At 41.6% G+C, this 16247-nt stretch overlaps 1 protein-coding gene across 4 annotated transcripts in view; it reads left to right on the top strand.

The window, feature by feature from the left end:
* The first annotated feature begins 955 nt into the window (after positions 1-955).
* sh2d3a (SH2 domain containing 3A) overlaps positions 956-16247 on the top strand; it is a 17658-nt gene continuing 2366 nt past the window's right edge. Inside the window, exons 1-18 of one of the 4 annotated variants that reach the window (XM_035913681.2) lie at positions 956-1160; positions 1373-1464; positions 1585-1702; positions 2916-2945; positions 3035-3096; positions 3215-3363; positions 8876-8915; positions 9064-9180; positions 9806-9949; positions 10385-10674; positions 10765-10850; positions 11542-11661; positions 11739-11896; positions 12020-12220; positions 13561-13722; positions 13895-14010; positions 14340-14511; positions 14625-14736. In XM_035913681.2, the coding sequence (XP_035769574.2) occupies positions 1375-1464; positions 1585-1702; positions 2916-2945; positions 3035-3096; positions 3215-3363; positions 8876-8915; positions 9064-9180; positions 9806-9949; positions 10385-10674; positions 10765-10850; positions 11542-11661; positions 11739-11896; positions 12020-12220; positions 13561-13722; positions 13895-14010; positions 14340-14511; positions 14625-14736 (2167 nt within the window). In that variant the 5' untranslated portion in view covers positions 956-1160; positions 1373-1374. Of the gene's footprint in view, positions 1161-1326; positions 1465-1584; positions 1703-2915; positions 2946-3034; positions 3097-3214; positions 3364-5427; positions 5544-8875; positions 8916-9063; positions 9181-9805; positions 9950-10384; positions 10675-10764; positions 10851-11541; positions 11662-11738; positions 11897-12019; positions 12221-13560; positions 13723-13894; positions 14011-14339; positions 14512-14624; positions 14737-16247 lie in introns of those variants that run through there. The other 3 variants (XM_006804320.3, XM_087841611.1, XM_035913682.2) reach the window with 3 other exon arrangements.

Genomic DNA, 16247 nt, shown 5'->3' with positions numbered 1-16247 from the left:
TCGATCAAACACTGGTACATCCTCCCTTACATATGCGCCTTTAAACATCCTCGCTGGGAGGAGCTACGGTGAGAGAAAGAGATGAGAGGGAGGGAAACAGGAAGGCATGCTGGTTTAATGAAAAGCACCCGGCTCAGCAGGGATTTAAAACCTTTATGTTGAGAGGCCAAACAGCTTCAAAAGTCTTGTTCTAATAAGACATTAATCCTGCACTGTTTACTTTCCCCCTTTGCCACTTTCCAACAACTATACTGGCTCTGTATTGGCCAGCATTGGCCTTGCTGAATGCAATCAGCCTTATCAGCAAACAAGAACACACTCACTGGTGCCAGTTGCCAAGATAATTATCTGTGCCAAATCAATATTGCACCATATGATGATATAACACGATCACATCAAAGTCATATCAAAAAGAAAACAGCATTTTGTATGAAACTTCAAAAATACTTAATGCTCCATAGTGTCTGTAGAAAAAGTAAACACCCAAACTGTCCCCATTTAATTTCCTTAGTTACTGACACTCTTTACTTTCAGATTAACATACTGCGGCTTTACATATGCTGAGCACTTGCCATCAAGTTGAGTAAATTGCCTTTTGTTGTATAAAACTGGCAGGTCTGTGTCACTTTTCACTTCAACACTGGGTGTCACCCTCATGCAAAGCACCAGTATTCCTGCAGGGACTGTATCTCACAACATGCTACCGTAACAGACAGTCAGACAGGTTGGAAGACATACCGCTGGGCCTGCATGCCTATCTCTGACTTGACATGCTGACAGCTGCCTAACATTTAATATCCCCCTTCTTGTTTTTTAGAACTCTGTATCTATCTCACGGCATGTCTCTACCTGCGCTCTCCACCTACCGAGAACTCAAGAGGATTCCTGTGATGTGATTTGCCGTTTTGGGCAGGGTGCTGTGTTCCCAGTGTAAAATCTGATTGGCTTTCTGTTGACCCCGCAGGTTTGAGGGGGAGCGGGCTTCCACTATTACCACAAAGAGAAAGTGAGAGGCAGACTTAATGATATAAGAAACTTTGACAAGGACTACTCAAAGAAGGGAGGAAAAGCAAGGAAAGAAAAAAGCAGAATGAAAGAGAGATATTAAAAAGAGAAGAGACAGAAGACTCCCAGAGTGAGACGGGGGACCCAGTAAACAGGTAGGCGTTGCATACTGTAGCTGCTGCAAGGCAAACTGGACTGTCTGTTTGTGTTTCTGGATGGCTGCTTTCTGGAAGTAAGCTGATAATCAGGCTGATCCTTCATTTGTGTTTCTTCTAAAACTCTTATGCACAGAAACATGTGCAAGCATGTGCGTGTTTGCATATGTGCTGGTATGTAATCCGTATCTTCCCCCCGACTTGCTGTTCAGACATGAATAATCGCTCCATCGCCTGGTGGCTGAGACAGATTGGCCTGCCCCAGTACACCAAGATACTTGAGAATGAATATTATGGTCTGGAGGTATGAACAGTAAATCTTCAAAATGCATATCTTTTCTTTTTTTTTCTTGTACCCTAATCATTGCCTTTTTTTAAATGATGTTCCCGGCCTGGCTTTGTTTGTTTCTTTACTTGTTTACAGGGTTTGCTGAATGTGACGGACGGAGAGTTGAAGGATGCAGGGATAGAAAATGCAACACACAGAGAAACCATCCTCAACCAGCTTTCAAAACAGAGAGAGCGAATGGACCCACACTACGGTGACATGCATTCGCTAGATGCAGTTGCACGTACACACAAGGGCTGGGAAGTTTGGAAATCACGTATAAATATGCTGATTAAATATTGAAAAGTACTGGACGACAGCATATAAAGTGGAGCATTATCACATCAAAGATTACAGATTTTGTCAGGCTTTCTTTTGGTAAATCATGTATTTCAGTAGTTTATCCCACTACACTTATATCCTGGAAGATTTTGGTTCATACTGACATGACAAAAGTAAATGTGGTCATGGATGTGCAGCCAATAAACATGCAGCACATCCATGACCACATTTCCCTTTTCATCACATCCTACAACATGCTCTATTGGATGCATCCATGCTTGCATCCATGTCTTTTTATGCCAAATTCTGACCCTGCCATCCAAGCAGAAATCAAGACTCATCAGACCAGGCAATGTTTTTTTCTAATCTCCTACTATCCAATTTTGGTGAATTCAAGCACACTGTAGGCCTCAGTTTCCTGTTCCTAGCTAAATGGAGTGGCACCATGTGTGGTCTTGTGCTCTGAAGGGATTCAAGGTTTGACATGTTGTGTCAGAGATGCTCTTCTGAGTACCTCGCCTCTAACATCTGGTTATTTGAGTTACTGTTGCCTTCCTATCAGCTCAAAGCTGTTTGGCCATTCGCTCGTGACCTCTGACATCAACAAGCCGTTTTCACCCAGAGAACTGACACTTGAAAATTCTTGAGATAATTGTGTGGAAAAGTCCCAGGAAATCAGCAGTTTCTGAAATAATCAGACCAGCCTGTCAAGGAGGCAGCGACCACGCCGTGCTATATATGCATTAACATGTGTACCTAACAAAGTGGCCAGTGAGTGTATGTCTCTGTTACGAAAGAACACAGACAGAAAGATAAAATCTTATCTTTGGTTGAATCATCCTTAACTTTCAGAGAGCAGAATTTGTTAGAATAATTAACGCAGTGCGTGACGAGTCGGTTTATGAAGTCAAATGTTATCTTTTTAGGGGTTTTTCTGGCTCTTGCTGCTTAGTATAAATGAAAGTAGGTGAAGATCCCTGAACGAATGGTGAACTCACAACTTGTTTAATATCTGGCACAGTGTATGCTTGGAAATAAACAAATATGCTGAACAGTTCTGTGAATGAAAACAGGAAAACTAACAGACTTTAATCACCAATTCATTTAAATTAACATTGACTATATATATATTTTTTTAATTCCAGCTTCAATTCTAACGGACAGTCAAGACAGCGGTACGGATCTTGTCTTCTTCAACTCTTCTTTAACTCTGTTTTCCAGCATGTCAACCTGTGCCATTAAATATGTCCTTCTGTCCTCTGAGGTGGGCAAGTCATAAAGCGCAGAGTGAGCCGAAAATATTCGCTGGGATCGTCCATGGATCTGGTGAGCTCGCAAAGTTTGCACTGCAAGCTGTGAACATCACAAAAGGGCTGAAGTCCTAACGCAATGCAGACAGCTGCTCCAGAGGCAACACTAACTGGGGATTTGCCTTTGCGTGCAGGAGAGGCCGAAGGATCTGTTTCGTCAGAGTGTTCTGCCCCGCCTCCAGCGCGCTGACAAGAAACATCGCCTGTCGGCCTCCTGCTCGCAGCTCCGCCCCCTGGACGAGGACAACATCAGTAACAACGCCTGTCAGGACAGCAAACACAGGTAAGGTGACCCCCCCACCACCGCCTGGCTAATGATTACATTTGACCTCATAAAGTCTAAGTCAGAGTTTGTAAGGCGGGGCAAACAATCAGTTATCCATAAATGGGCCTGAAAAGACATTACGAATAAAAAGCCTTTATGAATATTAAATGACAGGATGTTACGCTGCACTGAGTCCCACCTCCCACTGACGAAGGTCAAGAACTCAGTGACAAAGTGAAAGTACGCGTCTGCAAGTGTTCAATCCTTACAGTCCAAACAATTACAAAGAAGAAGATTTAGCTCCAGACTATCTCCAGCAACAAAATCCAGTTCATTCAAATTACAAAAAGCATGTATTTTCACTCTGTTCCTGGTAAGTGGCAACCTTGACCAAGTCATGTCCTTCCTAAACCCATCGTTCCAGTTTGTTTGAATCATCCAGAGACCTTATGAAGAAGATCTCCATAAAAGAATTAGTTAACTGTTATTTTCTCTCAAAACAGGCAGCGATGGAGTTTTTCAGCAGATCTGAGATGCACAAACAATAGTTTAGCATCCTTTGTCTGATGGCAGCTGTAGACGTGGATATTTGAACATTTGAGCATGTAAAACCAAACCCACCTGCACGGCTAAATACAGCTTCAAGTGTGTGTGAAAAGGTTTTATAATGTGTGAAGTGACCGTTTACATATTAGCATATCACCTCCTTTCTATAGGTCTGCTCATCACCTCACCTGTAGTTAAAATCAATTTTACTGATCCAAAGGCTATTTATATCCAATATATAACATCCAGTCATGCACTTACTTTTTAAATTTTGAGATGTCTGTGTGTAAGATTTCTGTTGCTCCTCCTCAGTGGATGTGACAGGTCAGGAGCAATTTACCTTTCTATTATGGGAAGGTCAGCATTGTTGAAAAAGTGGGACATGTCAACAATGCTGAGAGGTAGACAGGTACATAACATAGACAAGGTATGCTACTCCATCTATCCATAGACTAGCATACCTTGTTTTGAGCAATATCTGACAGTTTTAACCATTTTCATCCAAGAATGAACACATATACTATGTTTACGTTATTTTTTTCCCCATCATATTCAACAAAAAAGCTTTTTGGTGACTTGTAGCATTCCCTGATGGTACTAGACAGGATAAGCTTCTTCTGACTAGAAAAGTGCATGACCTGCAAAAACAAGTCAAAATGTGGGACAATGCATCATGATGTTCCTAGGACTAGGGACAAACATGTTGTCCACTCCCACATAAAGAGGCAAATCTAGTTACTCCACATGACACCGATTACTAAATACTGCTTAGATTATTCATATAAAATATAAACTTAGTAATCATGCGGATTGTAAAAGGTAAAAGGTAAAACAAACGGCAGCTGCAACATTGTGAACTGCTCTGTTCTTTATACTAACTATGTTTAGGCCATATTTGGATGCTATTGCTTTTCTATGCAGGGACTTTTACTTGTGCAAATATTATAGACTGTAGTGCAGTAATGTGTATGTTTTGGTCAATCGTCTTAATACTTCTTTCACCCCAATTCCAAATTATTGCTTATGTCATTTTTCATGCAATACTATTAGCAAATTTCCATTTGTTTCTTCTTCTTCTTCTTCTTCTAATAATAATAGTAATAATAACAATAATAATAATAATAATAATAACAATAATATCTATTTTCTACTTTATTTTTTTTTTATTTGTATGCATGGTAACCCCCCAGCCCACAGCTGCTTCTTTTGTTTTTAAATCCTATGCTCGCCCTTGACCGTGTTTTGCCCAATACTGACTCTCACTTTGTGTGATAAAATGAAATGTTGGCCAAGTTGACCTCTAAACCAGCTCCACATGTAGGATATACCCCCATACAGCTCCCCACCTTCCTGTCGTCCCAGGTGCTGCAGTGTCAGCTCACCTTGCGTCGGTATCCGAGGAATGCCAGACAGATAGCGGCGTTTCAGCACCGGGGCCAGGGGCGGGGAGGAGGAGAGCTGAGGGCAACTTGTGGGAACTCGTACTGAGCACGACTCAGGCAGGAGGGTGAAGAGAGGAGGGGGGAGCTGGGAGGGACCGCAGCAGAGACGGACACAACGTTAAACTTCCCAGCTGTTGTTTGTTGGTGTGAACTCGGACCGCAAACAGTAAAACATGTCCGCGGAGAGTGAGCTGTGAGTCGGGCTGACAGGTAGGACGGACCGCTGACCGCCGTCAGTGCCGTTTTTTTTAAACAACGAACAACTTTAACTAACGCGAGATGTTGGAGGTTAAGACGGGTGTTTTCTCAACAGTTAATTTACCTTTTAATGCGGATTGTGCAAGGCTTTCTGGACATTTTCTGAACATGCAGTACTCAGAACTCAGCACACGAAGTCGTAAAGCTAGAAGCAAAAAGTCGAGAGTGGTTACTTTTGGGTTGCTGTTACCTGTACCTCTGCAAGCGAGCTAACGACCTGTTGCACAATTTTAAGGCACTGGCAAGTTTAGACTCTGTCGAAGAATGTGCAGGTTGAAAACAAGAGCTGTTAGAGGATATAATGGCAGCTGTCTCCTCTGGTGTGCCAAATTTCCAGAGAATTTTAATAAAATTGTATCAAACATAGAAATATGTGGTGTCAGGTTACATTTCTCAATAGCTGGCTGTCCAGCGCGTTGTACAGGTGTTTCTGCCCAGACCAACGCCCCTCCGACCGGATGTTGAACTAAGAGCCTCACAGAAAATCTTACAACTGTGATTTATTCGGATGTCCTTCAATTTTAGTTTTTTACCCCCCAGTTTTATTTATATAGTGCCAAATCGCAATAGCAGTCATCTCAAAGCACTTTATATTGTGAGGTAAGGACCTTGCAATAACAAAGAGAAAACCCCAGCAAGTAAACGACCCCCTATGAGCAAGCACTTGGCGACAGTGGAAAGGAAAAACTCCCTTATAACAGGAAGGAATAACTCATATATTACACTAAACCTGCTACCTGTACGAAGGCTGTGATGGTGTTACGGTTCTGATGCTTCCCTGACCTGAATCCATTTGAAAGCCTCTGGGATGTCATGTATCGGTGACTCCACCGAATAGACCCACACACCGAGGTTGTTGTGGGTTTGCACAGACCATACACACTACCGTGACACATTACGACAATAGTATGTCAGCCTGTGGTTTCAGTTTTTATCTCAGATTTTTGGTTTGTTTGTGGTTCCAACCTTCAAGGGGTTAATGATTAATCGTCCCAACTAGGGATGCACCGATACCGATACTGGTATCGGGCGATACTGTAAAATGTGTGTGTACTCATACTTGTAAAAGTTAACCGATACCATGAACTGATACCAACTTATTTCATTAATCAGAGGGTGGCTTGTCATTTCTGTTGTAGTTTTTTAGATTGGCCACTAGGGGGACATCCCGCGCTAAACAGGCACAGGGTTAGGCGAGTGAGACTGGCGACTCCAGATAAAAAAGAGAAACTGGAGGCTGCTGTAGCTAGACTAAGCAAAATGTCAGCAGTGTGGACCGGAACAGCCAACTTTAACTCAGGTTTTGGAAAAGCGATGAAAAATGTCAAGAGAAAATCCACGGGCAGTTTAAATAACAGAGGTTCTGACTCATTTTATGGCTCTGGATGACCAGCCAATGCCGGTGGTGGAAAATCAGGGAGATAATGGTGCCAAAACTTTCTGAAGAGGTAAAGACAAGCAGTGTGTGTGCGATGTCAGTTCTTGGTTTAACAGCGCAGTGGACTGATGATCCACGGGCAGATGAGGAGTTTGTTCGTCAATGCCAAATACTTAAGTTATTTTTTTGTTTGTTTACAGTTCAGTGATATTTTGTTAAATTACAATGTGGAGACTCTGCAATAATTTAACAGAAGTGCTTATTTTTCACTTGAAATTTTTTTGTGGTCATTTTTATTAAGATTTTATTTTTTATCGGCAGAGAATAAAATAAAACCTGTCTTCCAATTTATTGCATTTGTGTGTGTGTGTGTGTGTGTGTGTGTGTGTGTGTGGTAGAAGTATCGGTTTTTGTACTCTGTATCGGCAAGTACTCAGATCCAAGTATCGGTATCGTATCGGTTTGAAAAAATTGGTATCGTTGCATCCCTAGTCCCAACTGACCACTGTGACATAATTTTGTTCTCTTTGAACTACTCAGTGTATGTCAGTAAAGATTTTTAGTTTGAGTATTTCCTTCATCAAGCGCTGATGTGTGATTTAGAATAGAGAACAGAATGCTTTTATTGTCACCATCCAGATGTGCAATGCGATACAGAGCGTCTCCTCCTCAGTGCAAACATGTGGGAGATTTAAGTGTTTCCTTACATTTTTTTTAAAGTGTACTTATCCACTGCCACAGGGTTGAGACACAGACTGAAACTACCTCTTAGCACAATTAAAGGCTATTTCTCTGGCCTGTGTTTTGGATTGAGCTTCATACCCAGTTAATTAATTGTTTTTAGATCTTTGCAGCTTCTCAGTTTGGGGGATTTGCTGTTTTGCTTTGTGTTATGTGGAAGTTGGATTTTTGGATTTAGGAAAGTGTGATTATTATTATTATTGTTGTTGTTGTTGTTGTTGTTATTTTGCCATTTTGTAAAATTTATAGATCAAATGACAGGTGGATTAGTTAATAATAAGAAAACTCCTGAGTGGAATATTTAAAAGGCATACAGGATGAAGATTTCTGATGTTACAAAATTGTTCAGGGAGCAGGGAGCAAGGGCTGCTGTCAGTCTGGTGGACGCCTGGTCTTGAATTCAGTGAGCTGCTGTCAGGCTTCATTGCTAGTGAAAGCAGGTAGGATGAGCGGCACTGAGGACTCTGAGGTCATGGAGGTCATATGATTTTTTTGTTTTTCCTGGAAGGTTGGTGGACCACCATTGAATAACTCTCATGTTAAAGACTTAGTTGTCATTTAAAAATATGCATATTCTAGTTTTTTAGATTATATGTCTGAAAAGAACATTTTTGGTGATTTGGGGATATAAAATTATGACTTGTTTGCAAAGGTTTTTGCAAAGGTATAGATCTGAAAATAAAGACCCAGTTTGATGAGCTTAATTTAACAGTAAACTGAGCAAACAATTAAAAGACACAAAACAGGACTCATCAGAACAATTGCACTCGTATGATTTGAGGATCCTAAATTTGTTTTTGTAATCCCTAAACAGATAATTTGTTCCAGTGACACAGAGAGAAGCAGGTCCACATGGACCTTTTATGGAATAGTTAATATAATCTGTGGGAGGTATCTTTTTCCAGCCCTGTTATAAGTCGTCTGACTTCTTCATCTGCAAGCCTTGTGTATACAGAGGCAGGAAGGTGGAAGCTTGGGGAGGAAGGAAGGAAGAAAATGAAGGCAGGCTATTAAAAGTTGTTCAGCTTTTCTGGTGTTAATCGCACACCCAGACCTTGGACCTTCCATCCTCGTGCTGCTTTTGTTCAGAGGAAAAACACGGCACCATCATCTGTGGCTCTCTGGGGCTCAGACGAGTAACTCCGAATCACTTCTTGTTTTTCAGCAAGAGGAGAAGTGTCGCTGCATACTTCAGCCAGCTTAAGGTAACGGCTTAAGCAAATGGCCTTTCTGGCTGTTTTCTTTTTCAGTCTATAAATTTCCCTTTAAATTCTCGCTCATGCAGAATATGAGCACATGAAATCAGCAGTGTATCTCTGGCCTCCGCGGGGGCTGCTGTTTTTTGTGCTGTAGGTGTTTGGAGGTCGAAAAGAGATGGACTCACTGAAGAAGGAGCTGGAAGAAGAGCTGAAGCTTAGCACTGACGACCCAAGGAGCCACGCGTGGTACCACGGACCGCTGAACCGAGAGGTGCACATCAGATCTACACGTTTAAGCAACAGATTTACTTCCCTTCTGGAAATATGGCTATTTGCTGTGCTGTGAAAAGTTAGACTTTCATGTTTGTACAAAATAAATATCAAGTTACACCTAGTTGCTCATTATTGTGTTTCAACCTAGCATGAAGACTGTAAACAGACGGTACAGAAACATACGCAAAAAACCAACTTCCTGGAGTTGTGACTTCATCTTGAGGTTGTCAGGCATTCAGTGAAACCTCAAGGAAGTTGTTTCTTGTTCTCACAGTTTTTGGATTTTGCAGATCAAACAAGCAAACAGGATATAATGAGTGTAGCTGCTACCGTTATTACATTTGGATAAAGGTAGCATTGAAGTTTTCTTCAGTATACAGACTTATTGCCAGGATTCATTCAAGTGCCACTTCCTGTTTAAAAACAGGTGAATAAGTAAATGAAGGCTAAGTTTAACAGCATAGTTCACTATAAATATCCTTTACAGTAATCATACATCATTCTTGGACATCTAAAACACTTATCTTTAGCTGACTGGCAACTTATTGTATCTGTCACACAGAAATGAGAGTGTGTGTGGTAATTGTCTGGCTGTCAAAGCTAACCTGCTGACTCTGCTCCAGGCTGCCGAGTCTCTGCTGGAGAGGGATGGGGACTTTCTTGTCCGAGAATCGAGCTCCTCCGCTGGCGACTATGTTTTGACCTGCTTTTGGAAGAACAGCCCCATGCACTTTAAAGTCATACGAGTGGTCCTCCGACCAAAAAAGGTGTGTCTGTGCTATGTGTGCTGGTGCTAACCTGACAACAATCCATGTCTCAAACAACACACACACAGCACATACCATATGTCTGGCCGTTGTCCCCTTATAGCAATATTTAGTAGTGATTGTGTAGAAAATATCAAAGCTGTAGATCAATAGAAAAAACAAATATAAATAAAAATAATTCATAAAAATATTAATGCTGCTAAAGAAGTTTGAGAGCTTGTGTGATGTTTGTATATATATACATATAAATTTTTATTATTATTATTATTTTTTAATCAATACCAACTTAAAAGTAACAGTAATGATTCTGGGTCACCACAGCTTCAAGCTACACTAGCCATTTTTTGTTGTTGTTAACAATACGTCTTTACTGCCTTTGCTTGACACATTGTGTGTATGTTTGTGTGTGTGACTGCGCCTCCATCTGTGTGACAGGGCTACTCTCGGGAGCTGTTCCAGTTTGAGGAGGATCGCTTTGACAGCGTTCCCGCTCTCATTCATTTCCACGTGGGCGGGCGTCGGCCCATCTCCCAGGGTTCGGGCGCTGTCATCTTTCACCCAATCACACGGACTCTTCCTCTGCGTGTCATCACCGAGCGACAGGCCACGTCCAAAAGCAGCTGTAATAAAGTTGCAGGTGGAGAAAAACAGACCGAGCACAGCAAAAGACGCAGCCTCAGCTCCACACATGCCGACACACTGGAAGTTGCCAATCCGCTGCTGAGGTGCGAGAACGTAATTGGTGTGGTGCACATTCATACACAGAACGCTGAGATTTAAAGCAAAGTTACTGAGCATTGTTTGGTGTGTGGCAGAAGCGGAAGTCATCCTGCTAACTTGGAGAACGTGGGACGGAGGCCTTCACTTCAGACTGCACAGTCTGACAGCAACCTACGAACTGGTACAGTATTGCAAACATGCAGCGTATTCGCAGAACAGCAACATTAATGTCAGCTGCTCGATGTATTACTCGTGCTGCCAAACCAGTTCTGACCCCCTCAGAAAAAAGGAATATGTTTAAATTCTTTTTTGGAATTTAAACATTTGATATGTTTTTTTTCTATGTTGGATTGTGATAAGGGTTTAAAAGATCATTATACACGTACAGTGGTGGGGAAATGATTATTTAATCCCCTGCTGAAGCTGTAAGTGTGCTCGCTTCCAAAGAAATGAACAGTCTCTCGTATTTATGGTAGTTTTATGGAGAGAGAGGGATTTTATCCACAAATCCAGAAAGAACACATTATATAAAAGTTAGGAATTGATTTGATGAATTTATGTTAAGTGAAATAAGTATTTGATCTCCGACATGACTTAGTATTTGGTGGCAAGCACAACGGTAAGAAGTTCCTTGTAGTTGGTCACCATACATTTGGACACACCTCAGGAGGGATCTTGACCCCCTCCTCTGTACAGAAACACTCTAAATCCTTTAGGCCAACTCGAAGCTTCAGCCCCTCCATCACTCCATGGCCTTCATGTGCTTCTTCTTTAGCCACTTCTTTGTTGCCTTGAATATGTTTTGGGTCACTGTCATGCTTGAAGACTCATCCACGCTCCATCTTCAGTGCTCTGTCACCTTCTTCATGCAGGTGTTCCACAGAACCCTCAGTCTGAGGACACTAGCCCTGCCCAAATCTCCCCAGTGTTTCGGACAGGCAGCGAGCCCCTTCTGAGCCCACAGCCACGACACGCACGACCTTCCCATCCAGGTAACGTGGAGAGCCGCGCACATGCAGAACTTCTTTATGTAACAAACAAAGCTCACGTTTCCCTCTCTCTGATGCAGGTGGTGGTGCAACTTTAAGAGGTTCAGATGGGCAGCTACACCCCAGAGCTCCTCCCAAGCCTCTCAGGGTTTCTACTGTTTTCTCCAATACTGTACCTCCCCCGCCCAGAGACCAGGATGAAGACCCTTCTTCTTTCTACAATGAGCTGGTCATCCGGGTAAAAGAAAAAAAATTCACAGCTGATGCCATCTTTCTGTTGTAACTGTTTATGTTTGCAGAAATGAGGAAGCTACAACTAAATCCTCCGTGGAGACTTATGCCCTCCTCTTGTTCTGTTTAGGTGCCAGAGAGCCGGCGGAAAGGTCATGTGGATCAGCTGCGCGCGGAAGAAAAGTGGCAGAGTCGTGCCCGCCTCACAGAGACATCCTTTGGCTTTTTGGAGGCTGAGAAAAGAAAAGCCTCCTCACAGCTGCTGTTTGACAAACAGTTCCAGAAAAAGGCAGAGAAGGAAGTGGAGGACTGGCACTTTGAACGACCACATGTTTGTATACATAATAATTACCTTCCAGTTTGTAGTTTTCACATTTCCCATTGGTTCTGAGGCTTCTGGAACTATTAAGTTCTCATCTGTACATAAATCTATTTTATGCTCCCCTGGGAGGCTGTTGATTTCCAATTATTTGATTAGGATTTATGAAAAGCGTACTCTTTAAATTGTTGGAGTTGTGTAATCCAACACAGTGCTATCAAATCTGCTTTACCTTAGATATAGTTGAATACGTCTACAGGCACAGCAGCTCCAACTTCCACATCAGTGTTTGGTCAGCTACACAGAGCTGACAGTGTCAGAAACTGTATCTGTACCAGTCTTGCCAGTTAAAAGTAGATATTTGCAAGCTGTAAAAACTTGAGATATGAGATGTATTCATGCAGAGCGTGATTTTGCAAAATTTTACGTATCAATATTTTGTTTTGAAAAAATAGAAAGTGTGCTGTGCTTGATAATTTTTTTTTTATCAAGGTCAGCTTTGACTAAAAATCAGCTTGAAGTGTTATTGGTATCTACCATCACACATAATCTGAACAAACAAATGGAACCGATTAAAATACACCCCCCTCTTTGGGGGGGGGGAGTAAATCGGACTGTTGGTCTGAGGAGTCATACTTTTTATAGACAGGTTATTTCAAATGAAAGAGATAATTGTTGTTTAAACTCAACAGTTAAAAACACTTCTCATTTACTTTGATTACACAGCGCGAGTCTGCTGGTACACAATCACATCAGATAGAAAGTAAAGTGATTCTATTATCTGTGTGTCTGCAACCAATACATAAGGCAGTAATAGGGAACTCCAGGCTTCGAGGGCCGGTGTCCTGCAGGTTTTAGATCTCACCCTGGGTCAACACGCCTGAATCAAAGAATTAGTTCATTACCAGGCCTCGGGAGAACTTCAAGACATGTTAAGGGGGTAATTTAGCCATTTAAATCGGCTATGTTGGATCAAGGACACATCTAAAACCTGCAGGACACCGGCCCTTGAGGCCTGGAGATCCCCACCCCTGACGTAAGAGGAAGTTTTCCATTGTTCCTGAGATCATGTCAACATTGACCTTGACTGTTATTAAAAGTGACACTTTTTTGCACTATTGCATGCATATTTCCTGTTGTTTCTCTACTGCAGTTTTAATTACTGACTTACTACCTTTTTGCCACCAGGTGTCAGAATAATATTGTATTTGCCAGTTTGTAAAGCCCGACTTTGCCGTCTTAACTTTATATTCACAATAAATTCAATCCATGCACATTAGTGTGCAGGTATATAGAACTGCGTACTAATGTGTATCATGTGTGTAGATGATATTCTTCTGCCTTCCTTACAGATGGAGTCACAGTCGTGTTTTCAGTTGGATCAGTTTAAGTCGCTGCTCCTACCTGAGAATAACAGACCTCTGGAGAACAGCGTCCTGGTGACGCTGAAAGAGCTCTTTACCCGATCAGACCCTAAAACCATGGCTTTGCACATGCTCAGCGTTGACTGCCAGGTGTCCCTGGTTTTTACTCTTTTCTCATTTAAAACTTTAGCTGTGTTGAATTTATCAGTAATTTTTTTTAGTTTTCTAGTTTGATAAACACTTTATGTACACATGAGCTGTTGAAATTGCTTCCATGAGCTGGATCTGGAATCTGACTGGCCATTTATCGCTCATTGTGCAGGTTGCACGCATCATCGGGGTGACCGATGAGCAGAAGAGGCTAATGGGAGTTGGCTCAGGGCTGGAGCTTGTCACTCTGCCACATGGACACCAGTTAAGACAGGATTTATTAGAGAGGTACACGCAGCCTGCACACTATTTTAAAAATCAATCCAATGTTACACTTTGTCAGTCATCCTTGGAGGTGTTGGTTTATCTCGTGGCTGTACACAGAAACTGTAAAAGGATCAGTTTTTATTTGTTTGTTTCTTTGTTTGGGGTTTTTTGCACATTTTTTTTTCTAATTCTCTGGGTACCACAAAATTCGTTTCACCTCAGCTGTATTTGCTTGGACTCTGGTTGGGTGAAAGCCAGTGTTCAGAAATGAAAAATGTCCCTTACCAGTTACTGCATTCAATCTTCTGTCCACTCAGACGCCTCTAATCCACTCAATGTGAACTTTTTAGGCATCATCTAATAGCACTGGGAGTCGCAGTGGATATCCTGGGCTGCACAGGGAGAGTGGAGCAGAGAGCATCTGTTTTACACAAAGTAATCTTATTGGCCCAGGCCCTGAAAGAGCACACCCACAACTTGTACTCTTTCTCAGCTGTGATGAAGGCTCTGGAGATGCCTCAGGTGGAGTATTTATGACAGAGGACTGTGATTGCTGGGTGTAAAATTATTCAAAGTAAAATGCGGTTCAAGTTTTCTTGCATATATTGAATATTTGTTTACATACAAATGTGCAGATAACGCGACTGGAGGCGACATGGAAAGAGCTGAGGAGGGAGTACACAGAGAGCGCAGTTTTATTTGAGAAGAATCTCAAACCGTTCATGAAGTCGCTGAATGAGGGAGATGGTGAGTGGCTGTGTTTACATCGTATATGCAAGTTACTTTTGTTCAGCGCGGTTAGAAATATTGGTTTCTTGTGGTTTGATCAGGCGTTACAAAGATACAGTACTGTGCAAAAGTCTCGAGCACCCTTCATTTCTTTAGATTTGGCTTGTAAAATGGGGAAATAGGTGCAGCAATTTATTGAAACCTGTGCAAACATGCATGGAAAGTATGTAAGGCAAAAACAGAATTTGTACATTTCTAATGAGCGTATTCTTCAACCTGGCCTGGACTCTCTTAGGCAGGTTTTCTTGTAATTTCTTTAAGTAGTCTTCAGGAACAGTTCTCCAGGCTTCTTGAAGAACAATCAAAGCTCTTCTTTGGAAGCTCTCTGTCATGATTTTGCTGCAGTATCCCTTCTCCTCATACTAGCAGTTGGCAGTGATTTTCAGTCTACCTCTAGTGTAATTTGACACACCTCAGCCCTTTCTCCTCGTTTCCCTTGGGTAAGAATGGCTTCTTGACAGCTAACTTATTTCTGATGAGGCTTCAGCAAACAGTAAATGGATCAATTCATCACTCAGGTCCTGTCTCAGGCCTCTGCTGTATTTTTTTCTGTTTCTTAAGGACATGAATATCAGACTGTTTATCTGCTCTCTCTTTTTATGCCTCCCACTTCTTCTTTTGTCCTCCACTTGCATAGTTTTCTTTCTTTCTTTTTTAAGGAGAGACTGCAGAAAATGCTGAGATATGGCAAGTTTACAGCTAACAGCTCTTTGGGAAAAAACTTGCTGGTGCAAAAATACTACTCTGTGCCTGTCAAACTGTGTTATCTTTGGCATTTTTTCATAGATTCGGCTAAAGAAGTGGGAACAATTATTTACTTTCCCCCCACAAGCTGTACAAAGTGCCTAAAGATACAATTTTAAAGTGCATCTTTGCTAAGTTGTCTGTTACACGCAGATACGACACTGATTCATCACTTGAGTTAGGTGCCTTTTTATGCTCGAATTATTTAAATGTTAAACCTCTTAACATTGACAAACAAACAAACAAAAACCCCATTCATCTGAAAGTGGTCAGGTACAAGGCCTGGACTGAAAATGAGTGAAAAAGCTACCAACGCCCAAAACTTTAAAAGAGCATCAGAAAAACCCAGAGAACGATTAATGATGTCTGGCTCCTTAGAGGCAAAATATAAAGAAATGAGTGGTGGCTCAAGACTTTTGCACAGCACTGTAAATTCACAACACAAGGATTTCTGTGTAATATTCAAATTCATTTAAGGTCCAGTTATGTTTGTTATGCTCCTCATATATAACTCTAAGGAGGTTTTGCTTGGTGAGGTCCAGCTAATTAGAAGAAAGTCTCTCAGAGAGAGAAAGAGACCGGAGCCGAGGGCTTTTCTCTGCCTGAACCAGCATGGGATTTTTCCCCATTTAAAGCTTCTCTGATTTAGTCCAAAAATTAAAAAAAAATGTTTTTTTTTAAATTATTCAAATAAAGTATATGTCCTCTTGAATGTATAGGTTTAT

The sequence above is a fragment of the Neolamprologus brichardi genome, chromosome 6, assembly GCF_056152115.1.
Source record: "Neolamprologus brichardi isolate AB-2024 chromosome 6, ASM5615211v1, whole genome shotgun sequence".
Classification (NCBI taxonomy): domain Eukaryota; kingdom Metazoa; phylum Chordata; class Actinopteri; order Cichliformes; family Cichlidae; genus Neolamprologus; species Neolamprologus brichardi.
The sequence above is the reverse complement of the archived record's forward strand: the minus strand, read 5'-3'. Positions and strand labels throughout refer to the sequence as shown.